This window comes from Drosophila sechellia, chromosome 2R, assembly GCF_004382195.2.
Source record: "Drosophila sechellia strain sech25 chromosome 2R, ASM438219v1, whole genome shotgun sequence".
NCBI classification, from domain to species: domain Eukaryota; kingdom Metazoa; phylum Arthropoda; class Insecta; order Diptera; family Drosophilidae; genus Drosophila; species Drosophila sechellia.
The window spans coordinates 14,085,874-14,112,862 of record NC_045950.1 but is presented as its reverse complement, the minus strand read 5'-3'; the positions used below and the strand labels follow the sequence as shown (position 1 = coordinate 14,112,862).

At 42.3% G+C, this 26,989-nt stretch overlaps 1 protein-coding gene across 4 annotated transcripts in view; it reads left to right on the top strand.

Annotated features, from left to right (window-relative positions):
- LOC6609715 overlaps positions 1–26,443 on the top strand; it is a 32,259-nt gene extending 5,816 nt beyond the window's left edge. The window contains exons 1-7 of one of the 4 annotated variants that reach the window (XM_032715621.1): positions 5,548–6,033; positions 11,987–12,489; positions 22,337–22,438; positions 22,969–23,077; positions 24,096–24,272; positions 24,345–24,458; positions 25,345–26,443. In XM_032715621.1, the coding sequence (XP_032571512.1) occupies positions 5,955–6,033; positions 11,987–12,489; positions 22,337–22,438; positions 22,969–23,077; positions 24,096–24,272; positions 24,345–24,458; positions 25,345–25,484 (1,224 nt within the window). In that variant the 5' untranslated portion in view covers positions 5,548–5,954 and the 3' untranslated portion in view covers positions 25,485–26,443. Of the gene's footprint in view, positions 1–5,547; positions 6,034–11,986; positions 12,490–12,620; positions 12,856–22,336; positions 22,439–22,968; positions 23,078–24,095; positions 24,273–24,344; positions 24,459–25,344 lie in introns of those variants that run through there. The other 3 variants (XM_032715620.1, XM_002034336.2, XM_032715622.1) reach the window with 3 other exon arrangements.
- The last annotated feature ends 546 nt before the right edge of the window (positions 26,444–26,989 follow it).

The following is a 26,989-nucleotide window of genomic DNA, read 5'->3' as shown; positions in this document are numbered from 1 at the left end:
GTGTGAAAAAATTGCATTAAATTTGAATTTTTGAAAGACATTGAAAGTAATGATTTACTACTTTTTGTTTAGTTGGGAATTCTCACTTTATAGCTGCAGATCATCAAATATGACTTTTTTATGGGTTAACAAAATCTGGTTAGTTTCTTCTACCTTTTTTTTTCAGTGCAGCGTTGCTTGGCGGCACAGGCGATGTTGCGCCAACAATTAATTTGGCTCAAGTGCGCGCTTGATTTCATTTTGTGTTTTATGTCACTCTTGATGCTTTTCAAGCAGGACAGGCCGAACCCGCTGACACAATTTCATTAGGCAACTTTTCCATTTTTATTATTTTTTTTTTCGCCAACTCAACTCAACTGAACTCAACTCGGTTTGCTTCGGTTTTATTCAGTTTCATTCCACTCGCCCCAGCGGTGTTCTGTTTTCCGTTTTTGGTCTGCCGCGTGGAGGATAAAGAGAATTTGCCTAACAACTCGCACACACACTGTCAGAAATTGAAACTTTTCAAAAGCAATTGCTTGAATTTCAAGTGAAAACTTTCTTCCCAGTCTCGCTCGCTCCTTTCCGTTTCTTTTTTCTTTTTTTTTTTCTTTTTTTGTTGGCCAAGAAAAGTTGTAACTTTTGGCAGAAATATGCAAGCATACATTGAGGAGGCACACACAGATGTACATACATATTTTTCGGGACTGTGTTTCTAAGTAATTGCGCGTCGAGGCAACTAGAGCAAACTGTCTGCTTTTTAAATGCCAACGAGCGCATTGACGCCAAAATCCAAGGCAAAATGGCTCCGCAACTTCCTAGCCGCCGTTTTAAAGCAAATGCGTAAGATACCGAGTCATCGAGATAGAGTACGCCATGCCATTGGAATTATGCTCAGCTGGCTGAAGGAACCACTCACCACGCACCCATCGCCTTTTCCTTTTGGTACTTAAACCAAAATCCGAACTGGGATCCAAATCCGGATCCGGGCATATGGGAAAACCCTCGGCTGGCGTAATTGTTTCAGTGCAGCTCAGTCGCTCAGCTGATTACCAAACAGCCCACTTGCTTTGTATGCGGATAATCAGACTTGAATGTTTCCCGACTTTCCTTTCCTTTCCTCTGATTTTTGTAGCCTTACTTGCCATTTTCCTTGCGACTTGGTTGCGTAACTGCGAAAAGTTGCGAGCAACTTTGCTCTTGTGTATCATTGGACAATTTATATAATTAACCCATATGAATATTTATCTTGGACTGAAAAGAACTTAAAGTCGGTGAAATTAAATCGAGTCGGGCGGAGTAAAAAAAAGCAATACGCATCCCCCCATCTCCTTGGAACCGTAATTCTCCGGCGTAATCCTTCCAGCCGGAGCTTAGCAGCGGAGGCGCGAGTCTTAGGCATAAAGCTGGATTATGGCTTTAAGTGTAATTACCATTTACATGGCTTCCATGCCTGCCAGCTGGCTGTATTAACATGCTCCTTAGTCCTTTCCCCGGCTCATCGCAACGCCCGGAAAAGCGAAATACGGAGCGCACCTAACACAGAAACACGGAACACCGTGGCAAATGTTATTAAAAACTTAAACATCAACATCAACGGGGCATAAAAAAACATCAAATTGGGGGGCGTGCCCGACTTGTGGGCGGTAAGGTGGCTTTTAGCCTGGTTTCAGGGTCGTAATTAGAAACTTTTTAGTTGGCACAATGCGGAGAGCACACAACGTTGGACATGACTTTTGAGGCATTAGCCTAGCGCAGCCATTTTCGCGCCATGATGCGGTAATTAATTTCCAAATTTCCCCCTTCTCCGCTATCTCTGAACCCCGCAGGAAAAAAGGGGGGCGGGGCAAATTGCCGGTCATTCGGGTGGTTTAGTTGTCAAGGACATCCGCGCGATGGGGTCGGCCAGCTGAACGAGGGTCAATTCAAATGGTCAACTTACTAATTTAATGGCAAATAAATAAAGCCATATTATGTTATTATTTTGGTTATAAAATATACAAACAAATATACAATAATCTTAATCTATATACTATTTAGCCTTTAAAGCACTTTGTGAACTACGAATTACGCCGTTTCATTCACAGTCTCATTTATCTGTTACTACAACTTGATCCACCCTCGAAGATTCGATAGCTTAATTATTTTTTCGCCCACTTCGAATTCAAATTAAACTTTGCCTCGTATATTTGGAGGACTTGGCTGTGGGTTGGAGTTGCGGTTGTTCTTTGTGGGTTTTCCATTAAATTATAAATTTATGAGCCGCGCAAAGCGTCCTAAAGCCAAACGACTGAGCATACGGCCAAGGAATAGGGTTGGGGTCGGGAAAACAAGCTATGCTTGTATGTGTGCACAAGTCCTAGTTAATTACCGTGATAATTTACACTTTCACTGGCATTGCGGCTTTAACCCTTGTTTGGCCTGCTTTAAAGTGAGTGTGCTTCATATAAATTAAAGTTTAAAGCTCAATAAATTTTGCCACATGAGGTGCTGGAGACGTGGTGGTTACAGTGGTAATGCCATATGAAGTACTAAATATTTGTAGTTAGGATAACATATTATTTGTAAAATTTTGTTTGATTTTGATTTATCTTTCTTCAGGCCATAATTTGTATTTCTAAATTACATTTAACTTTATTTAATTTGAGGCTACTAAAAATCCGCCCTAACGACTCGCCACTGTATTTGCATAAATAAGTATGTTAAAGTTTAGCGTTGCGTAACAATTTGGATTACAGCTCAAGTAGTTGACAGTTTTCGCTGGCTGCTGGCCAAAATGGGAAGACAGAGAGACAAGAGGCTAATTTATGAAAATTGCCGTCGAAATTATTGGCAATGAACATTTGCGAGTGCGTGGGCGTTCAGTGGCTCAGTGGCTGAGTAACTGGGTAATTCGGTTGCTCAGTGACGCAACATTTGAAGCGACTTGCTGCGGGAGATTTCTGATTATGGTCTCGATTCGAGACTCTCGAACGTATTGAGACCGGTTAGCTCCGACCACGCCCCCCTCCCTCAAATGTATGCAAATATTTGTGTGCTCCGGCGAAAGTCGAAACGAAAGTGCCAGGGCCACAAGTATAATTTATGACTGGGCCGCTTAAATTTCACTCGAGTGACGCACCAACAACAACATCCGAATTATGAACACAGATAACATTTCGCCGGCTGCCAGCTAAGCAAAAATTAAGAAACAACAAGCTGGTGGGGATGCTATGCGGATGTGGAGGGGGTGTATTGACTAGGATGTGGTTGCCATTGTTGCCTTTAATCTTTGGGGCACAATTTGCACGATTCCGCCGCAGAAACCCAAACTCAGCGAGCACCACATTTGAACCAGCTCAAGGACAAATGATAACGCTTAACACAGAGCCGCCAGCGACTGCCTAATGATACTGTCACAAACCGGTGTTGGTGGATTCCCCCCATAAAGAAGTTCTCCCCCTCCCCAAAAGGAAAAAAAGGATGGGGGAATGGCATCGAGGACAAGTACAAGGAGCAGGGCAAGTATGATGATGACAGCAAGACAGCGACTGGGCCAACAAATTCTGGCATTAGATACTGTGTAACCGAGTATCAAAGGAGCTTGCGAGATACTAACAACACCCCGAAATTCGCAGGAAATTCTAGTTTCGCACACTGCTACTGGGAATCCCCTTTCCATCCGTTGTTTATTCCTTTGAGTGCTTCGTGATTTCATTAAGGTAAACTAAACTGGTTTGCGTGTTAATATATCAGAGCGTAAAATAATTTAAATAATCAACAGTAGCAAATTATATAATTTAAAATTCTTACGCTTTTAATCCAGCGGGAAATCAAATCATGAGAATTGATCTATAATATTGACAGAATTTAAATATAGATGAATTTGAATAGCTAAACAGCTTCTAAATCGTTTCTGCATATTTCACATATAAATACTTCTTTAAAGTCGCTTTAATTTTTATGCTTTCGAATCCAACACAAATTGATGCCGAAAATCTGGTTACCCCTTGAGCGAGGGCATTGAAAGCCCGCTCATTTGCCATGCTTTGCATTTACCCAGTTGACTTTGCTTTAACAAAGGTCTCGGAGTCAGATTCTGCTCCTACATGCCGCATAGATTGAATATTTCCTGCTGCTGCCGCAGATTTGCCGGCATGCCAAAAGGCGGAATCAGGAGCAGCGCAGCAGCATGTGGAAATGTTTTGCCGTTCATAAATTTATGCCACGCGGCCAAGTCAGAAATAGCAGTGGCAGCAACAAAAAATGTTTTCTCTTGTTGAAATGTTGTCGTACTTGGCCGCCGGGTGAGATGGCGGCGATGGGTGGAGATGGGAATGGAGATGCGGCTCTGCCACGCAAATAGAATTTCAAAGAAGTAAATCTTGAAATGAAATTAATTTTCTCAATTTTCCAAGCTGCAGCCTCGCCTTCCGTGGCAGGGGGTCGGAGTCCATAGTCCGGACATTTGCATAGAAGTCGCTGGGGGCGTGGCCGTAAACAGGAAAGTGGAAAAGTTTCTGGCCCAAGTGGGTTAAAACCCTCGGCGAACCGCAGCTGTTGTCCTTGGCCTACAGAAGTGCCTGCAATTTACTGCTGTTTCCCCGTTTTTCCCCCTCAACTCGTCATTAAAATTAGCCCAATTCGATTGATAAATGTGCATCCATTATGAATTATAAGTTATTATGCAGACCATAGATTTATGACCCGATAGAGTTGAATGCCATAAATCCCGGCTATCAATTGATTCGTTAATTAAGCCGTCGAAAGTGCATTCAATCAGGGGTGCCTGCGATCATAAAGAGGCAACAAAGCTTGCTCAGGTGCACGTAGCATGTGGCAGCAAAACAAATTAAATAAGTCGCCATTGAGTTGGTGAAAGCACCCAACAATGGCCAGTGGTCGAGAAACTTTTACCTCGCAAAATGAAATGTTTTTCTCATGTGATTATGTTGTTGCCGCATTCGGAACAATTGCCAATGGATTGCAACTCACCAAGGACTACAAAACTTTTTTACTTTAAAACTTTGTTTAAATATGTTTTAAGTAACCTGATATATTGCTATAAAAATAAAACGAATTTATTAACTATTTATCAACTATTTTGTATTATACGTGCAATTATTTAATTTTGAGTCAAGATATATTTGAATATTAAATGATTTCAGTTGTAAACATGAAAACATTACACATCAGTTGTTTCTGTCAGTACCCACTGCATTCCAAAATATATTTATTAAATATTTACTGAAATATGATCTCATGTGCACCTATCGTGAATAGGAATCCCAAGTCGGGTGTTTCCCCCAACATTTCATGTGCGCAACCACTAAAAGTTTCGTCTTAAGCTGAAATGATTGCTGCAGCAACTTCCGCACTCAACTGCAATTAGTTTGTGTGGCACGAACTGCTCGAATTCAGCATTTCATTTCAACTGTAAGTTTCAATCCTAGGGCACCTGTCAGTCGGTTGCCAGTCGACAGGTTTTAATGGTCGGAAATCATGCACAGTGCAAGTCGCCAGCTGCTGAATTAAAGTCAATTTGTTTAAATAATAGCTGAAAAGTACATTTAAACAGTGCAGCGCAAGCACAACAAGCTGCACAAGTCGAAACTTTGAGCTTGAGCTCAGTAAACTGGCATTACGTATACGCAGTGTGTGTCGGTGCGGTAAACTTTTCGGCCATTGCAGCTGTTGTTTGAGTAATTCAAGTGCACACACGGACAGGTTTTAAGTTGCCAAGAGACGTTTTCAGCTCTAGCAAGATGTATCAGTGAATTATTTCAGAACTTCACATCCCTGTGGCTTTGCATATTCTCGGAACAGATTAGATTTCCATTAGCAGTAACAATTTAATCGAGCGTGTATTATGCAATATGCAAACATACGAACTACATTGCTTTCCATTGAGTGCACCAGAAATGTTGAGGCCGGAAGAGACTTAGTTTGCTGACTGGTATGGAAACTATGGTTTCGCTCCAGCACAATCAACAATTATGGGCCTCAACAATTATGGTCAGCGGAAATCAATGGATTCATCATTGGGACATAACACTTTGAAAGCTTTCCATAGAGGTGAGGCAGAGTCGAACCGCAGGATTCAATTTGTGGCAGAGAGCATGTTTAATTGCCACAAAGTGCGCCTGCTGCCCGAAATCAGAGGCAGCTGGCAGCTCACCTGATGGCATTATGGCCACAAGCAAATCAAGCAAATATTTTAAATTCGATATATCCTTTATGTCCTTTTGCGGACATCCTTCGCGGACCGGCCCTAAGCCCGTTTTCTATTTGGGCTTAGTGAGAAATGTCAGCGGCATAAAATGGATAAGGGACAAATGTGACAGCTCACAGAAAAACATTCGGAGGCGAAAAATGTAAAGGAGCCACATAAAAGGCATCGCCCAGATTTGCCCAATCTCGGCACAGTCAACGCCAGTGTCAACGCGGCGGATGGGTGATGTGGGTGGGTGAGGCCAGAAGGGACCGCCAGGATACACGCTTGTGCAGCTTTTCACTAGCTGGCAGCGGACATTTGCCAAGAATCCATCAATGGCATTCGCTTAGCCGCCTGGGCGCAAATAAATTGAACTTAAATAGACGACGTCAAGGGCATTAAATGTGACGTCGCTGTCAAGTTAAGTGCCGAAGGTGGCAGGATCTTACGGGAAAAGCGGATGCATGGAAGAAGGTTGGCACTGCAGCAAAAACTTATAAAAATTTGATAATAAATACATAAAAAAATGTTATTAAAATATAATATTGGAAATGGCTTGAAAATGGCAGGAATTCTTTTTTATTTTATGCGTAACCGACATAAACTCAACTTAAATTCTTTCCTTTCCTTTACGCAAGACTAAAACTGTGCTCAAATGTGCACGCCAAAGTGACCATTAAATCCTATTCCTTACACAACCCAGTTTTTTTTTCTCGACTTGACTTCCTGTAAAAATCCAGTCCACCTTATGTGCATACAACATCCCTTGCCAATTGCGGGAATAGAGGGTAGCTAAGCTCAATTCCGATTTTGATTACACTCGGTTCTGTTATTTTCGGTCCCTTGTAGTGCCACCAAATTTGCCACATCCGGCACAGGCCGAAGTTTATATTGCGACTCCGGGTTTCAGGCGCCGTCGGTTGCTTTGTGGGAACTGTCAAGTCGCCCGAAATAAGTGGACTGCCAAAAAGTTGCCTTCTCTGGGCCATGTCCTTCATCTCCGGCTGCTTTGTCTCCGATTTCGTGGCACTGGTGTCGGGTGCTTTGCTTTATTTTTCGTTTAATAATATTTTCACTTTGATGCCACTTCGGTCAGCCGGCGAACGGTCGAGGGTGGCGAGTGGTTTTCCGTTCTCTGTTTATGCCCCCGCATTACGGAAGTTGACAATTTAATTTTATGTACTCGCCACATTCCCGCCGCTGCCACAGATACTAAACATTTATTGGAGGGCCAAAAGGTTCGACTATTCAAAGTGCCCAGCGAGCCGTGGACTCTTGGCTTAGGTTCCAACCGCACTTCCATTCTAATTCGCACGTGCTTGCAATTTGGCAAAACCCCTAATGTTGGGGCTCCTCAATGTATAAATCTTCATTATGCATGAAAAGCATTCCCCCTCACTTAACTTATGCTCTTTTATATGAATTCTTTCCCGTTTGCCGCCTTTCCGTTTGATTTCACAAGGCTTTGGATCAAGGATATCGCAGATACTCATACTAAATCCGCTGGGGCGTATTTATACCTTATTTATTTTGGTGTCACAATTTATGAATCCACTGTGCGAATGTTATTTATTGAGGCTTTCAGTGCTTAAAATAGATACTTTTAGGAACTCATCAGCGCCTGACAACACGAACTTCCCATTACCAGACTCCGCAATTAGCCTTCAGACGCTGGCTTCAACTATTTAAAACTTGCCAGTTTACTCTAGGAGCCCACAAAAGAAAACCCAAACTTGAGCACGAATTGAAATAAAATAAATAAAATTAGAATTCTCAGGCCTAGAGTCTGCCCCCAAAATGGTTGGCTTCATTCCCCATTTCTCTGCCTAGCAGCTGCCATTTCCTTTTCGCTCCGCGGCCAGATAGAAAGCCAATTTTATGACTCAACTTAAATAGGCACTTTACGTTTGCTCTTAATGCCTTTTTACGAGAGCTCCTTGGTCCTGGATCCTGGAATCGCGACATTAATGATTGCCACGCCCCTGTCGGGGGCTTTATTGGAAAATAAATGGGCGAATAGTCGGCGGCAAGTGTGTGGCACACTTATCTGATTTTACACTTGCGACCATCAAAATTATGACAGTCGCAAAGTGAATCGTTTCGCTCGGCCAAACGATCAACTTTGGGCCAGAAGTTGCAAACTTACAAAGCAGGCATGCGTGGGCCATTTTCCGGAATTTCAATTAAATGGCTGCGAGTGGGCCAAAAAGTTTCCCCTCGCCAACCGGCAAATCTTCTTCGCACAGCTCGAGGCTTGAGGTCAGGGGCCACATTGACGCATTTACACACAAATTACCGCCAAGTGTCAAATGCAAACATTTCGACTCTCTGGCAACAAACAATATTTGCCATAAAAACAGAAAGCGCCGAGCCATCCGCAAACGGAAAAGTTTCGTAATGAAGCTAGCACCCAACTGACAACCTCCTCCGTGGTCTCAAAAGCTTAAAGTTTACTTTAAAATTTGCCTAAACATTTTGAGTCTCTCCTTGGAAGATACATTCGAATTGTTCAATTTCACCATTTGACCATGTATTTAATTAAAACTTTTCAATTCGGAACGCTGCAAGCTTCGTTGTTTTATGCTCAATTGTCCCCGTGCACTCGATGGCCGTTAAAAGTTGGCCCGCATTTGTGTCAATTGTTGTAAATAACTCGCACCGCAAATATAGTTAGATCCAAATGGAATAAATTATGCTGCAAGGCATGACAATCGGAAATGTACTCGCCCTTTATTTGTGTTTTAATTAGAGAAATTTATGCACACAATGTTCGTAACATTAAATATTAAATCAAATGAAATTAATGATTCAAGCACAGGATGTCGCTAGCCCGCACAATTATCATAATGATATTTGTAAATGCTTTTTTTGCAGCCTTTAATTTAATTGATGACAAAGCAGAGACATTAAAGCAATTTAATTACCAAATGGCAAGTCACATGCCGGAATTTAGCTAATGTTATTTGCTAAATTTAAAGCAAACGAGAAAATTTATTTTTAAAAGCACTGAAAGCCTTGTATCGTTAATATCATCAAATCACGATACATCCGCATAATTCTTTGTTTCCGTACGAAAAATCCATCCATTTTGAAGATTCGCTTGCTGAAAACGAGACTAGGAAGTCGTTCATTCGACATCACGCATACGCAGTGTGTGCGCTAGCAAACTTAATTAATGTCAAGCCATGATGTCACAAGGAGCATAAATATTCCACCATTGCCGCTGTGGGGCGTCGACACGAGCACATGAGAAATCATTGATATTAGTTGAGCAGCGGGACTGCCGGAAGGACTAAGGGGTCGGAATGGAGGAGGGGTAGAGCTGCTGCTGCGGAGCGGGAATCACGCAGCTGGCAGCGAACTTTTGATTAAAATGTTGAAGCAAACACGATGGACGAGAATCGTGGAGCGGGGCCAGTCGCGGATGAAACTTTCGCGAACGCACACACAAATTGCGAATGTTTCGCCAAACGAAAAGTTGGCAAATCCCACCAAAAATGTTGTTCTATCTGTATGGCTTTGGTGCAACATGTTTGTGGTTCCTTGGTTTGCGTTTGAGTCTGCACTTTCAGCCAGCGAATCTTCTTGCTGCTGTTGACAATCCGCAGCTAGCAGCGGTTGCACACTGCGGACCGATTGTAAATCCAAAGCCCAAACGCCGGAAACAAGAAAAATACGAACCACCAAACCGGATGGATGCAGTCCAACAACTCGCCGTGAAAAATTCAATTACAAAGTCACACCAGCGCCATCGAAAGAATGCAAATTTACACGGCAGAAAGTGGGTCGAATACCGCAGCAGCTCTAAAAACTGGCAACTAGTTCAGAAGCTGTTTTGCGGTCCGCCAGCGACCATTACGATTACGATTACGTATGTAGTGGATAGAGAGCGGAGAGCTGTAAAATCCGGAAAATGGCAAGGAAAAGCTGAATGTCGCAGGCAGTCAGTCACGTGCGAACGTGACGAAAATGCCACGATTCAGTTTTGGCCAACTTCTGCGTGCCAATGAGCAGCAACAGTCGCAGCAGCAGCAGCAGCAAAAGAAGCAGCAATAGCAATCGCATTGTGCCGAGCTGTTATTTGTTTGTTTTGTGCGTGCAGGACGTCCTGCCAGCTAATGCACTTCGAGAAATTTTCGGTTCGAAAAAAGAGCACAAACATATGAATTGCCGTTGAAGATTGGTTTTTGGATATATAAATATGGAGATTCTGGCAAATCTGCACGCACGGATTGCAAGCCACATTTCTAGTAAGCTCCTTGAAGGCAATTTCATCCAAAAAGCCGAGAGCAAGAAAAAACTTTCTCCTGAGTGTGTCAGATTCCGGAGTGCTTCTTCGTATTCATAAGGCCGGAGGACTACGGCACAACAATACAGAAACCGCAAAGTGCAAAATACGAGTTGCGAGACCTGGTTGACCTGGCGAATCAGGAATCCTTCTTCTGTCGCACCGCTGCAATTGCAAATTGCTGTGGCAACACACTCTCACATGTCAATTGGAGGAGCTATCGGGCGATTTCTAAGGTGTCAATCAGAAGAAGGTGCATTGATTGACTCGATTGTTCGCTGAGATCACAGCTGGGTAAATTGATTTTCAAACATATCTATGCGGAGGACTCGAACGAAATTCCTTTCGAGTGCAGCAGGCGAGAGATTCTATTAGAATTTCTTTGAATAATTCGATTAGTGGCATATCTGGCGTCTTAGCAACGTGCTAATTGAAAGCCGAGTCTGGTGCAAGCCTGGCCCCTGGCGAATTCCATAACTAATTAATTTTGCATTATTCAATGCACTCGGTGCAGGCGCTTTGCCCACTGAACTGCACAGGTCTTCAAATTCAATCATCGTCAGGCCAAACATAATAAATTTCTCATGATTGGCATACATTATTTATGGTGTGAGCGCACAGAACAATGACAAACGAGTCTCCATGGACGTGGACGTACTGGCCAAATGAAAGCCAAACATCACAAAATTTCACCAGATTCTGTGGCCAAGAAATCAAATTCAAAATCAAAAACGAGCCCAAATGCATTGCCATAATTGAATTTACAGCACGGTGAATTCAACCTAATTACCGTTGCTAAACAAGACTCAAACAAGTTTGCCAAAAGCAATTATCTTTAATTGTGAAATATTATTATCTTTTTTTTTGTTGCCCAACAAATTTTACACAAATTACGCAGCGCAAATAAAACCAAAACCCGAAACGGGTAATATGTTATGTGGTAGGTGTTCTGCGGGTGTCCTTTCGCCTGTTCCAAATGTTCATCTGTCTGTGGGCAACAAACCATGACCAAATAAAACGATAAGTACAACACGGGAATTTTACTTGTGGATTAGGGGAGCAAAGGCTTTTAAACGAAGCTTATTTGTGTGATACAAGGTGTACTCTTAATTCACTGAATTTAGCATATAATCAATAAACTTATAACTTAATACTTATTCTTATGACAAAAACCACTTCTGTGAAACAACTTCTTTTTAGCTTTCCATTTTCAAATGTGCTTATCTAGCTATGCTTTTTATATAATTTATCCATCATATTTCTGTTTAAGCTAGCAGCCGCAGGAATCCCTGATAAGGTCGGCTGCTTAATTAGTCCTGTCACTTTATGCAGATTCACTGGGCCCAGGCTAATGAAAATCCGTTGTAAAATATTACGTATACGCACGCGCTGGGTGCTCATTCAAAATAATTGACTTCACGCTGTTATTGTTTATCCGACAAACTGTTGCGGCGCCGGCGGACAGCGCATATATTAACACATTTTAAAATGTCACCTCACATCCTCTTCTGTCGTTCCCTTCGCAGACCACACAGCATCCGCATCGCCGGGAGGAGGAATAACAGAAGCCGCCACCATGACGACGCCGGCTAGCGAGCCATCAGTGAGGCATATAAATCAAAATTTAATTATGTCACAGTCGAAGGAGGGTGAACCGGTGCCCGTGCCACAGCCGTATGCCCAAAGTGCCGCATCCGCCGGGGGCAGCAGCATCACCAGCTTCGACTCGACCAATGTGATCGATGGCCAAAGCCAGCCGACGCCCACACACCTGCAGGAAGCGGTGCTCCAGACGCACTCGCACTCCCGGATCCAGGCCAAAGATACGGCCGGACCCTATCCCATCCCAGTACACCGGCTGGAGCCCGTGGAGAACCATCTGGAGGCCAGCAACGGCATCGAGGGCGGCATGGAGAGCCTCTTCGGCACGCCCATGTACTTCGGTACCGAGAACTCGACGGTGGTCACCACGCAGATCGGGGCCACCGCCCACGTTCCCTGCACCGTGCACCACATTGGCGAGGGGGTGGTAAGTACGCCCAGTATTGTTTTAATATTTTATTAAAAATAAATCCATCACTGTTGCTTTTTTTGCCTCCGCCAACGACAACGGCGATGATGATGACTTTTGTGTCGGTGCCTTTTGTCAATGTGAGGCAGCCAGACTTTGTCCTCGTGGAAATGGACAAGCATTCAATGTTAATTGATGAGACCCAGATCGATCAAGTGCTTTATTTTCGATTCTCTTCAGATTTCATCAAGTTATGCGTATATACCTCGATGAAAGTTTTTACGATATTAAAATTTGGCTTATAAAGTACGACCATACAAAATTAACTTTAAAGACTTAGTCAGGTAGTTATTTATGTGTTATATTTTTAAATTTTTAGTCAATTGTAGGAATTTTTACTTTCATTGAAAATATTATATAAAAAAAGAATTGATTTTGAATTTGCAATGCTTTTACTTTTAATAGCATGTGGTTATATTTAGACTTTAAATTTCTTTCCCAAGGAAAGTCTAAAAATTCCCGGCATAAACGACAAGTCCGCTTATCCCGAGTTCCGGCTAAAGTTTACTTATTTGTTTTCAATTTCCACCTGCCAACTGCGACAGAATTTAATTAAGCCGCTCCGCTTATCGAGGGCACTTGTGTCAGGGACTTCGTTTCGGCCCAGAGGCAAACTAATATGGTAGTAAACACACAGATTTCGGACATTTTGGGCCTGAGCAAAATGACTGCGTGGGTCATTTGCCAGCACAATGAAAACACACAAACACACTGGCCCACAGGGGATGGCACTGGCAGACAAATTACACCTTTCGCCAGGAGTGGGTGTGTGGGTGTGCGGGGTAGCGGCATTGACATGCCATAGCCTCAAGTGGTATTAATTTTCCGCTTGTCTAGAGTTATTACTCATACGCCGTGGTGTGCGTCACGTCTCGTGTATTTGCTCCTCGGGCACGAGGACAGGGCGGTGTTTATCCCGCCCCGCCACCCCAAAAAGTCGGACACTCGATTAGGCCAGCCAGCTGCTCCGTCGCCCATCCCAAATGACCCCGGTGCGTGTTTGTTGCGTGTCTGGTTTAAATTGACGATTTCATAATTGTGCCTTCAAGTGTGCGGAAGTTAATAAGCACTTAAGTCCTCGTAGGCTCCTGCGAGTGTGCGAGAGTGTTAGCCAGTTGGCACTTTGCACGGCTGCGTGCTCAAGTGGGGATGGCCCGGCTTATATGGGCCACACAATAGGTTTGGGTCTCGGCCTAATAAGTCGGCAATTTGTATTATGGAAATTGTGCTGCATGGCCTCTTTGGGGTTAGCAAAATATTATCATCGTGTTTTAGCCCTCTCATTGCAATGCGCTTGGGGCAGCCGACCCTTTAATTGCACCGATCTCAAAGGAGCTCTACCCGATTCGCAGGATGCATTCATTAGCTACAGCTGTGCATGCATATAGTGGGTGTATATATATATTTATATAAGGAGGTCTTCACGCACTCATTGCTTAATTGGCAAACAGAGAGCTGTACCAAATTCCCAATGAGACGTGAATTCATTGGGTTACTACACTGCGAGAAATGGCTGAAATGTGAGAGTGAGTGGGTATCAGATATCCCTCTTTTGCTAGCCGCTACAGATTTGTCAGCGATTTTAATACACAAATATTCTGTGAATAATAATGGTTATAAATTTTTTGAATACTACAAGACTGGTGGAAACTCCTTGAGTTCCGCAGATTTCTTCATAGTTCTATTAATTCTTTATAAGTACTACAAAATGACTCAGATTTGTCCCTTGCTACTTAAAGCTCTTTGAGGGCTGCAACTTCTGCGTCTAAATGGAAAATGCACTTTCATTTCATTGCCCTCGCCGTGTGTGTGTGTGTGTGGCATTAAAATCTTGAGCAGGGAGCTTCGGGCATTATGCGTCTGTGAATGTGCATGTGAATGTGAATGTGTGCGTGTGTGTGGGGATGCGAGTTGCAAGTTCAGTGGACAGGAAACGTAAACCTCCAGACCAGGGGCAAATGATTTCCATATTTGCGACTGCACTGCACTGCGGCAGAATGCGCAATCGAAATGCTTTGTCAGTTGCTCGCCTTTGTCTATGCCAGTCCCGCAAAAAAGGTCCTTTTTAACTTGAAGAATACACACACTAAACATTTCCGCGAATCGGGCTTTGTTTTGTCTGCGCCTTCGCAGTCGTAAATTCGCTTTAGACGACAATAAAATGCAGGAAACATTAAATAAATGAATTGCTTCCTCGAGCGCACGGCTTTGTTTTGGAATTTTGCTGCAATTTTAATTTTTGTCGCTTCACCATTACGCAGTGGTTGGTTTTTACCGGGCGGAGATGGCATCGAATTAATACGAGTAAAGTCCCTTAAATTTAAGTACACATAATGCTTTCTTCGTAAAAAGCGTTGACAACTTTCCATTGAAGTAATACTATTAATTAAGAGCATTTTCAGGCGAATTGCGAACAAATCTGCTTCGCCAGCAATAACAGTTTTCTGGCAAATTTAAAGCCCATAAATCAAATGACACGAGCAGCAAGAAGTCCTTGCAAACACACACACTCACACATGTGCGTGGTTGAAAAAGTGGAAAGAGCACTTCGAATTAAGAATTACGACACTCGAATGTGGCTGGGCGGGAATTAAAATATGTCATTAGGGTATTAGTCGAGAGCAGCAGTTTAAATGGCATTTAAAATAAACTAAGGAAATACGTGTATCCTGTGTCAGCCATCAGCCAAAGGGTGATGCCCGTTGCATCCGGCTCATATAAATTGAACTAAATCACCAGTCGAGCAGCAGCGACAGTCAGTGCAGAAAGTTATGGCACAGCACGGTCTGCCGAAAAGTTATGTTCACAGAGAGCTTAAGCGGCAGAGCAGTAATGGAATATTAAAGGATTTGGTAAAGAAAGCCTGAACAAGGGTATTAGGCAAAAGTAGATCAGACATTGTTAACACCAAACGATTAATAAAAGGATATTACTTAGGGAAATATTAAATATTTTAATTAAGTTTGTTTGAAGTGATTGCCCACCTCCTGGCTCAGCATGTTGCACTTTTGGGGCATCCACTGTAACCCATTTAGGTTCGCATATATATGTCTCCCGACGACATTCAGTTGACTTGGTCCTCTCCATGGCTTTTCCCAACCATATTCCCCTAGCCATCTCCTTGACCTGCAGCCGAACTCCATTTAATTCCGCTTCCTCCGGCAATGCCGATTCCCATGTTTGTCCTGTTGCTCTTGCTATGCGGCCCTGCGTTCGTGTCTGTGTGACTTGAGCACTTAATTACTTTTTAGATAAATTGTCGTTTTTAATGTCTAGACTCGCCTCCTGTCCCTGCCTGGGATCTTTCATAGAGAAAAGTAGCAGTAATTAAATGTGCTCACAGCATGCCAAGATTCTGGGACGCTTCCGACAATGGAAAATGCGAAAGCTTAAATGCTGAAAACTCGAAAATGTTCGCCCAGCTTCCATTGCTTCGTTCGCTCAGATAGAAGGTAATTTATTTATAATTTTCTGGGAAATGTTCCCCAATTCAGATTAGAAAATATAATTGTACGAGAGTGAGAGTGCGGATAGCTTTAGCTGAAACACTTCTCCTTTTGCTTGGCCAGATAAAAATACACCGAAATTGGTATTTTATGAAAATTAACGCTGGGGGCTCTGGCCCTTCGGTTTGGATAAGTCGTTAAGATAAAAAAGGTTACGCAAATGTTTGTGCAGAGCAGCCCGGCATAGGTATGCGTGTGTATATGGGCACATATAATTTGCAAAGTTTAAAATCAGATAAAATTGGAATTGCCCTTGTCCGAGAAGTGAAGGCTGGCCCGAAACCAAAGCCAAAATAGAACGGAAACCACTTAGCCAGCCTGCCAGTGGAAGAGACAAAAAAAACAAACAAATAACTTAGCCAGCCCATTGATGAGGGTTTGGCAAAGGATAATGCAGGATATGCGCGGCATCGCTCTGCCGAGCTTAATCAAAACAAACACATAATTCCTGCACAATCATAATTTTTGCATAGTTTCACCTCGGTCTCTGCAACTCTGCCATGAAACCCCGTTTCGAATTTCGCTCAAAATTTGGCACACACAATGTGGCAGTGAATGTGCTTTTGCATGAGTTATATTCCATTGTGGAATTGTTGGGCGAACAAAGTAAAACACATTGCTGTTCCAGTTACCCATTTTTCTGTGAACTCTATGTGTTCCTCATTTTTTATTGCTCACATTCAGCTATGAAATGCTATGTGTGGGTGGCTGTGCTCGTGTGTGTGTGAGCTTAAGGCTCTTGCACTCAAGTCTCAGAACAACAAACAAAAAGCAAGGACCTCAAGCAAACACATCCACTCACACTCACACTCATAGTCGCAGTGCCACTGTGCTGTAGCTCTTTGTCGCTTAAAAAAACATAAAATATTATAAAATATTTTACTGCCAGGCCCAGTTATAGTTGCAATGACCTTCGGGCTCAAATATTATGTGTATATTATGTGTACGTCTATATCTGGGTCTGTGGGTCCTGGTATCTTTTTTTGTCTGAGCTTCTGTTTGTTCAGCTGCTTTATACCCGCTGGTATTACCAGTAAAAAGCGAGCATATCATTGAACTCTCAAAAAACATATATATATATAATATATTGCAGGTCCCAAGGGAATTGGACATAAATCGAAACTAGAGTGACTTTTGTGTTTAATGTATTATTTCTATTTGACTTTGAATTGTTATTTCAAATTTAAGTTTGGTTGTTCGGCTTATGGCCTAGTTCTTAATTAAATCATTTCTTGTTAAGTCAATTTTCCTTTCTGTCTCTACTTCCCAAGCTCTATATTATTTAACCAACAATAAAGAAAATATTTAAGACTTTGCCAGGGCAACATATACATTTCCAATGAAGCGGCGGTCCATAAAACTGTCTTTCTTGAAAAACCAATTTAATTAGAAATAACGTTGGCATTCGGCAATTGTAAGTGTGTAAGTCAAAATACACAAATACAGGGACAGGCTAAGGACTAAGCTCATTATAAGACCGGCAGAGCAAACTCAAATGCAGCCACTTTCGGGGGCGGCGGTCCAAGAAGTTAATGTGGCTCGAAAATTGCCATAAACCTTTTTGAATGAATACAAATCATTATCACTTTGTTGCTGGCAGCCTTAACCGTAATTAAACCAACTCAACTCAAGGGGACAGGCAGGACTTTCAGAACTGGCAGGACTGGCAGGACAATGGTCGTAGAGTTGTTTGCCAGCTAATAAGACATTCTGGTCGACAGCTTGATGAAGGAGGCCACGCCACTTGGAGGGTCCTTTCTGGAAGTTGATCCAGCTGTTGGTGCACAGGGAAAATAATAATAAACCATTCTGTTACAGCAAGAAAAACATTCTAATATAGTCGCACAGATTAAGCTAGTAAAAAGTATATTATAGAAAAGAACTGTTTGGATCACAAAATCATGTAATAAGAAATGCCTATGTCTTGGCATTTCGCTCAGTGTAATCCTGCTTCTGTTGCCTGTCACAATGTTTATTAAAACAAATGTCCCAAACAAAGGGAACAATTTGACCCAGATTTTTTGTTTGAGCTGACATCTTGCGAGTATGGAGAATGGCTTCATCATTTCTATAAACTTTTCTGGGCCGACGACAAAGGAGATGGTGAGAGGTCTGACCCCAACCTACCAACCTAAAACAATTAAGCCCCAGCACATAGGCTAGGATTGGTGCTGGGTGCTGAGAGGTCAGAGCTCACTGTCGCGGCAACCTTTTGCCTCGCTCACACCGTCTGGAAAATCTTAATTATTTTAATTGCAATGCAATCATCAATGCCTGGGCCCCGAATATAATGCCTGCCATTAAGTGTGAATGGGAATGCCGGGCAAACAATCGCATTTCACGCGGGGCCACCGCTGACAGCTGCTGAAAAGTAGGCTATGGTAATTTGCATTTCCAATTATTTTTCTTTGTTTGTCCTGCGGCTCTTATCAAAAGTAATGGCTGATTGTTTGGCGAGCCCAAGGCTGCGTGAATGTGGAAAATATTGGTGGAAAACATTAGCATAGAGTTGGGCCACCAAACAGCCGAAGGCCTCATTGTTTGCATTTCTATTTACCCGTAGTGCATGAGTGATGAAAGCAGGGAATCTACGGTTTCCTTCACATCCCTTGATCCTATAAGGTCACAATTCTCTACATCTTCAAATACCTTTCCATCCCAAACAATGATTGTTCCAACTTTCCATTTCCCTAAACCGAGTAGATTCGGTGTGAGTTGCAATTAGTGATTGCAGAATCACTGGTTAATTATGCAGTAATTGCACTTAATATGCATTTCCGCTGAATTGAGCTTGATTTGAGTTTCGATTGCTCTCAATTATGCATGTGTGGTTGGCGCTAAAAAGCGGCCAAAAGTTCGCATCGATGAATGGAGAAAAAAAGCGTTTTTAGTTGCAAGCAGAACAACAAAGTTGTCATCTTAAAAATTGAGTCGTGTATAAAATTTCAGGCAAACAAATCGAGCAAAGTTTATTCGTTTTTGGTTTGCCCCAAATATTTCCATTTTAAATTGATTTCATTGCAGCTTCAGTGTGTTCATAAAAATATTTGCACGCTAACTAGTTTGGTATTTAAAAGAATAATGTTATTAGGAGCGGCATAGTTTAATGAATTAAATAAAAATATTTACACACTTTGTTTAGCGTTTAAATTAAAATTTTATCCAGCTATCCAAAATTTGGAATTTAAAAACCACTGAAACTGCTCAAACTATTTTCCTGCATGAGCAATGCAATTTTATAAAACCCAAACCTGATCACCCCGCCCCACCTGCATCAATACTTACCTACCCCTCATCCCCCTTTGTGAACCGAATGCCAAACTGCAGCCGCATATGAAATGAACACAGACAACCATTTGTATGTGCGGGGGGACAAGTTGCAACCAAAATGGCTGCTGTTGCCGCTGCAGCTGCTAAATAGAATTTTATTAAAATCGCTTGTTAAAAGTTTTTCACATTGAAAAAGTTGCTGCTGCGTTCTTTTTTACAAGCCAGTTGCTCGCTGGGATTGTGGAAAAGCGGAAATTGGTCGGACAGCGGCGCATAAAGCACACAAAAATGTGCGTCAATAGCAGGCAACAAAACAGGACCTGCCCGGCAGCAACATGCAACATCGAGCAGAACAAAAGCCAATCAAAAGTTTTCAACGGGCCCAGCGAGGGGTGAAAAGTAAAGTAAATACAAACTTCGTTGCAATCGGCTTCTGCATAGATTTAGCCACCAAGCCATGCAATTACCCAATCACCCAAACCCATCGAAATCGAAGCTCCTGGCCACATCCACATAGTCCACCTCGACCACCCACCTGGAAATCGTGCATGTGGAGCACGCTGTCAGAGATCGAGATTCCACGATAAGTCGACATGTTGGGCATTGGCAGGTTAACCAGACCCACAGCTGTGGGACAATTTTTTAAGTTTTTGAAAACCATTTGAACTTACGAGCGATCACTCACATTTCATACATTTGACACATACATATACCTACATACCTTTGGTACGTTTTGAAATTTTCGAATAGAAGAAGGAATATTGCAATTTTATTTTATTGAACACCACTGTACTGCAGATGGCCTACCTTTAGCGCACTGTTGGCGGTACAGCGTGGCAGACAAGTAGTTAGCATAAATTTGCCATAAATTTGCTAACAAGTGATTTGTGGTGTGTGCGCTGTAGCTTTTGGCCATAAATTAAGCGTCACTTTTTATTTTGCATACGGTTGAAAAAAAGGTAAAATGTAAACAATTATCTGCGTGCCCGCAGCTGCAGCCGCAGGACTCGCAGGATTCGTGGGCTTCGGCGGTGATGCCAACTGGCACACACACACACTCACACACATGCGTACGCAGGACAGGCGACTGAGATTTATGCGATTTTATTTACGCACACAATCGCACTCACAGCCTCTCTCTCACTTGCAGTCACATAAAAAAAGGCTGCCAAAAGGGAAAGGAATTCGCAGGCTTTTGATTAATTGCCGCCACATTTTACTCCCCCTGATGGCTTCACTTGGCACCCTTTCCAACTCCCCCTAGGCATTCGAATTTTCTATATCCACGTCCGCTGCTTTTCCTCGCTTTTTCCTCCGGCTGCTCGACTCTTGTGTTTTTCTTCTGGCTAGCTGCATGGTTTATTTGCAGACACGTAGCGCTCGCAGTCCCTTTTGCCATCATAAATATCGTAAAAATCCTAAAAAACATATATATGTGTGTATATAAATATATTGAGATGTGTGTCGTCGGGTGGCGTCGTCTAGGAGCTGCGGGCCAAAACGGAATTTATGCGCAATTTATGCCTCACACTCGGATTTTACTGTTACAGATTGTATTGAATAGATATATGGAAAGATTTTGCTAGCATATGCCGGGCAGAATCTTGATAATAAACGACTGCTTGCCATTCAATTGCAAATTTCCCCTACATTGAAATATTGTTTTCTTTTTGCTCGGACAGCCGGGCAAAAGTGCAGGAATATTATGGATTTCCTAAGCGGAAATTTCACTGGAACTCGACTGGGATTATGATATTTTGGCTGTGGACTCTACCATGGGGGTAAATCCCTCGACTCGCGCCATTTTCCATCCTCCATTCTGATGCTGCTGCTGCGCCACATTGCGTATACGCCGCATTAAACATTTAAGCACGGAGAATGTAATTCGTTTTTATTGGCAAACGCAGCTGATTTAACAATTTCTGTGCCGTTCAACTTAATTTCAAGTTGCCGACTCTCCTGAGTGTGCTTCTTTTTTGGTTTTGTTCGAATTTGTGGCAGTTTCAGTTTGAGTTTGCAGCGCGCGTGTGTCAATATTTGGAATGAAAACCTTCGCAGGAAAGTAACAGCTTGCCCTGGCCTTTTACTTCGTTATTCGTTCTTATTCTTTTTGTTGGCCAATAAATAAAATCCTTATCAATTGAAAATTGATTGATACACGCGCTTAGGTGCTTCGTCCTGATCCTTTTCAGCAGAGCACCAAAATCATCATCTTCGGCAGGCAATAACCCCATATGGACAGCTAATAGATGTGTTGCCTGTATTTGCACTGAGAAAAAATGGAGAATAGTTTTCAATTTATCTGTATCCAACGTATTTTCTGTATTTTATTTTATGAGTATTTATAAATTCCATTTAGAAGGGATGTTCACACACTTAAATGTGTAATATTTTGCTAGTATATTAGAAAATATCGTTTCTCTTTGTGTTTGTGTGCGTGCTGATGTAGGCAAAAAGTGCGCAAAAAGTAGATGACGAAATGATTAATGGTCATTTAAGATTAGCTAAAGTCACATTCAGACACACTCAGAAAAGGAAAAGCGGAGGAAAATGGAAAAGCAGAGAGGGTGCTGGGAACACGCCCACCATTTGATGAGAGTGGGCGCTTGGGTGGTGCCCCGCCCATTTGTTTGTTTGTCTATTTACAGTTAGGTAGCCAATTTGAACTTTGAACCTAGGATCAATCAATTTGCTATTATGTTTATTGTTGCTGTTGTAGTAATTCTTACACGTAATTGCTTTTTGATTTTTTTCCTAAGCCGTTTTGTATCTGTGTGCCCTTCGAAAATTGCATCATCATCAAGTCGTTGTCATCGTCCTAGTCCCGTCTTGATGGATTGGCAAACATTTCAACAGGACAGAGAGAGCCTGGACCCATCTTCGGATGGTCCGGGCATATGTTAAACATTCGAAAGCCCCAAAAAAAATGGAAGTCCTTGAGGAAAACGAATCCATTGTATTTGGGCTAATGGCGCCCCTCTCTATCTGAACAACGAACTCTAACCCGCAACCCATCCATCTATTTTTAGGTATCGTGGATACGCAAAAAGGATTATCATCTGCTTACGGTCGGCTTAACAACGTACAGCAGCGATGAGCGGTTCAGTGCCACGCACTTGAAGCATTCCGAGGTGAGTCCTGTTCCTCCATTTAATTTGCATTGCTGATGCGAAGGGGATGGCAAAATCGGAAGATGTGCTGATTGCATCGGATCGGAGACCTGCATACCAGATTAAATATCTTACAGTCAGGAAAAAATATACCCATCTAACTGGTGATATTAGTCTAGGATTTAAAATATCTTTGGTACTATAAAATGTTTTATTAAATCTGCCTGCATTACGTATACGTAATATTTTGTGTTTCATATTTTTTCTTAAAATACTACTATTCTTTTCTTTAAAATTCGTGTCAAATATATTATTTTTCCCCTGTGCATCTAGCAGTTTTCATCTACATGCCTCCTGGTGAAAATTTGCTGCATTGTGAACTTTTGCAGTGGTCGGCCTCGAATAGCCGATACGTGACAAAAATTCAGTGCAGAATATTGCAAAATATTTTCACAACGGCAGCGGAGCAAATTGACTTCCATGCGGCCTGGCCAATGTCTCCGTTGCTCTTTAATTCTAACCATTTTTCTGGCCTCCTTTTTCGCCTGCAGGACTGGACACTGCAAATCAAATTCGTGCAGTTACGTGATGCCGGCGTCTACGAGTGCCAGGTGTCCACCCATCCGCCCACCTCGATTTTCCTACACCTGAGCGTCGTCGGTAAGTAGAGGCTGGAATTGCCTCAGTTACGGCTTCGATTTTAGATTTTCGGTCTATTGCTTTGGTTTCCATTTCTATTTGTGATTCGCTCTGGGCACTGGTGATTTTCTATAATTTCACGCCTTGATGGCTTTTCTCTTCCGGAGTAAACAAATGCCGGCAAAAAGCCTACCGAATGAGCTAGTTTTTGCCACATTTTCGTTACGTTCTGAATGCGCTCAAGCTGAAATTAGAAATGTCCATATGCCAAAGGTGGAATGGGTTAAGATGGGTTTGGATTGGGGTTGGTGTTGGGTATTCGAACGGGGGGTTAAAAAGGGGTTTCGTTTCAGATGGGATTCTCGAGTTGCAAACTCGGTTTCGGGGGCAAATGGCAACGACTCAGCAAGTTCTCAACTCATCGCGCTGTCCTTGGCTAACTGACGCACATTATTCTGAATTTAACAAACAATTTACTTTGAATGTGCTGCGCCTAATGGCCTTTTCTGCCTCTTGCTCCTTCATCTTGGCAGTTTCCCCAAAAAACAAAGCCACTCTCTTTGCCCAACAGCCAAACATACATGCGTAAATCGAAACTGATGTGACAGGCCAGCCATAGATTTTCCTCTTTCGGCAAAGTGGAGCTGGGCTGTCTGCCAGATGTATTTCATAAATTTGTGGGGCACTTTCGCCGGGCTCCGAGGGAAATTGATAACTGTCAGGGTTGTTTGCTGGCCGATTTAGTCAGATAATGATAAAGGAGTTGAGTCGATTTGACCCCAGGGAAGCTGGTATACCTAACCTTTGAACTAGGAATCCAAATATAGAAACAATGGGTTGGGAAGTTAAGATGTTTTATACGAACTAATTATTTGCATACTAGTTAAGCTAGCTTTTGAAGTCGTAAAGGTATTATTTGCCTTCATAGATAATATGAGATTATACTCTAAAACATTGTGCTAGTTTTGGCAGCAAACCAACTAAAACGCTTCTCCACTCTTATTTTTCCTTTCCCCCAAAACCCACATCGATTGGTTAGAAGCCCGCGCCGAGATCACGGGTCCTCCGATTCGATATCTAACCCCAGGTTCGACGCTGCGCCTGCAGTGCCGCGTGGTGCAGAACACGGAGGCCTCGGAGTATATATTCTGGTACCACGATAACCGCATGATTAACTACGACATCGATCGGGGCATTAATGTGTCAACGGAGCCGGGTGAGTGCTGGTTACCCTGCTCCCTGCCATTGTTCACTAACCCATCATTTTCATCCATGACGTCCCTTGCAGACTTTCAGTCTTCGGAGCTTACCATTCAGCGGACACGACGTGAGCACTCGGGAAACTTTACCTGCGTCGCCAGCAACACGCAACCAGCCAGCGTTCTGGTGCACATCTTCAAGGGTAAGTATCCATGAACTTACAGTTTATATTTAAGAATATTTTCGGTTTTTATTCAATTAAAATGTGAACGATAAAAGACACCTTAATAGTCATTCATTATGAATAATACGCCCCTCCTGCTGAGCATTGCATTGTCAATGGAAAACTGCAAATCTTATGATTTAACCAACATCCGTTGGGATTCCGAAAAGAATAATTAAATTAACTGCGAAATTAAAAGAGCACCATTTTTTTGTCCGTGCACAATCGAGTTAAGCCTCGCTGTGTGCCAGAAAAATTTCAATTATGTCCGCCAAATGAAATTAAAACTTTGAATAAACAAAGGACTGGCTCATTTGAGTATCTGTAATTTTCGTACATCTGTATCACGGCGGCGTTATCTTTATCTGCATCTGTATCTGCGGCATCCTGTGTCTGTTTAAGTATCCGGTTGCTCTTTTGCAGTTCATATATCAGGCGGCGTGTGGTTGGTTCTGTTGGCTAAGAGGGAAAACAATAAAAGTAATTTATGAAAATTACACGGCCGCAAGCATGTGGATTAAAAATGCCCGCGCACGGTGCGCCAGATCCAGTCATTTGGCAGGCAAACTGCCATTAAAGCCAGGCCATAAACACGGCGAAACGTAAAGGAAAGAGACGGGCGCTGGGCGGAAGAAAGAGAGGGAAGTGGCTAACACAAACAAAGAGTGCCCACGTAGTTAGTGCCAGTCATAATTTATAAGTTTCTGGCGCGATGAAGCGACGACGCTCATTAGCATTTTGTTGGTTAAGCTCACACTTTGCTTTTAACCGGCCATGTGTGTGTGTGTGAGCGTGTGTATGTGTTTTTTTAATTAAATTTTTGTGCAAATCTCATTTTCATATTCTCCGGACTTCTCTCCTGCAGGCGACAATCCGGCAGCCATGTATCACGGACATGTGGGCGGTTCCACGAAGACAATGCAGTCCCAGCTGCATATGATTATGATAATCATTGCCAGCGGCTATCGGATATTCCACACGAGTGTATATATGAAGATCGTGTAGATGGATGTAGATGGCCTAATACGTAGCAGCCCCAGGATGCTGGTTCCGCGTGGAGAGCATTTGTAACTATGTCATCAGCTGTTCGAAGTCGAGCCCACAGGCTACCCATTTCCAGTTACCCCCGTGGGAAACCCAATCTAAAATTAGTTACTTCTCTACTACAAGCATACATACGTACTACCATACACCTAACGCCTAGGCCAAAACTATCAGACAAGCGAAACCAGAACTTAAGAACTCTATCTCTCTCTACATAGCAGGTGTGCATGTATAGTAAAGAACAACTCTCTCCTTTTATATGTATGCGTGTATGTGTGTGTTTCGTTAATGTGTAAGTGTCATACTTAGCCACAGGATGCAGCTTATGCCGCACATGTATTATATAAATGTCAACTTTGCAGACAACTAACACAAAATTGACGAGAGAAGGAGCCGAAATATAGTATAATTTAAGCCACTTCAAGGATCTCGAAAATCATAAACGAATTTGCGTATTTTTGAGTCCTGGGAGTGCTAACGAGCTCAATATTAAGAACTGACGTGCATTTCCAATCTAGAATTCATATTTTTACAAGTCCCAGTCTACGATTAAGAACTTAGTTTCAGCCACAAGCACTCAATCATTCGGCTCTGATTTATGCTGCATTGTACAGACAAACTCTTAACTGATTAAAATGGATTTAGCTAAAGGAATTTGGTTTTACTCGAGAAAGAGTCCTTCGAATAAATAACTTTCAGAGTTAAGCTGTAAATAAATTATTTGTTAAACTAAATTACATAAATAACTATTACGTGTAACAGTTATTTGCAGAACGTGCAAACAAATTTAGAGTGTGGCAGTGGATAAAGTTTATAAGTATTGCAAAGTTTGGAAAGATGTTGTTAATCAAAAAGGTTAAAATCCAAAAACAAGCAGAGAACCGAGTAATCAAAATAAACTAATTGTCTAAAATAAGGGATATTTAGCAATTTTTAATTAGTGGACATAACTTTTAACTGTCTTAGCAATGTGCAAATACAAAAGCATTGGCGACTCACTAACGAGCGGAGACTCCAATGGCAAAGGATTGGGAAATAGCTTCCAATGATTGCGTGTAAATATCGATTTGTGCAGCTGCAGAAATGACTTTTTAGCCCTTAAGTCTGTGTAGTTAAATGTAACGAAAATTACCGAGCAAAAAATACACAAAAATCAGAAAAAAACCATCATGAGAAAAGTGAACAAATAAAACATAATAAAATTATGCGAAATACAAAAACCAGCCACTTGGACTCTTGATTAATGCGGAAAGTTGGACGAGTAGTGTTTTCCCTTTACTTTCAAGCATGGAAGAGCAATTTCAGGGCAACGCAGTTCATTTCATCACAACTCGACGTTCTTGAGTTAATAAAACTGAACTGTGTGTCGGCAATGACGAGAGATGAAAATGGCAATGGCGATGGCGATGAGCATGACGGCGACCATGTAGATGGCGACGGAGATGAACATGAAGTTGTTGCGCTAC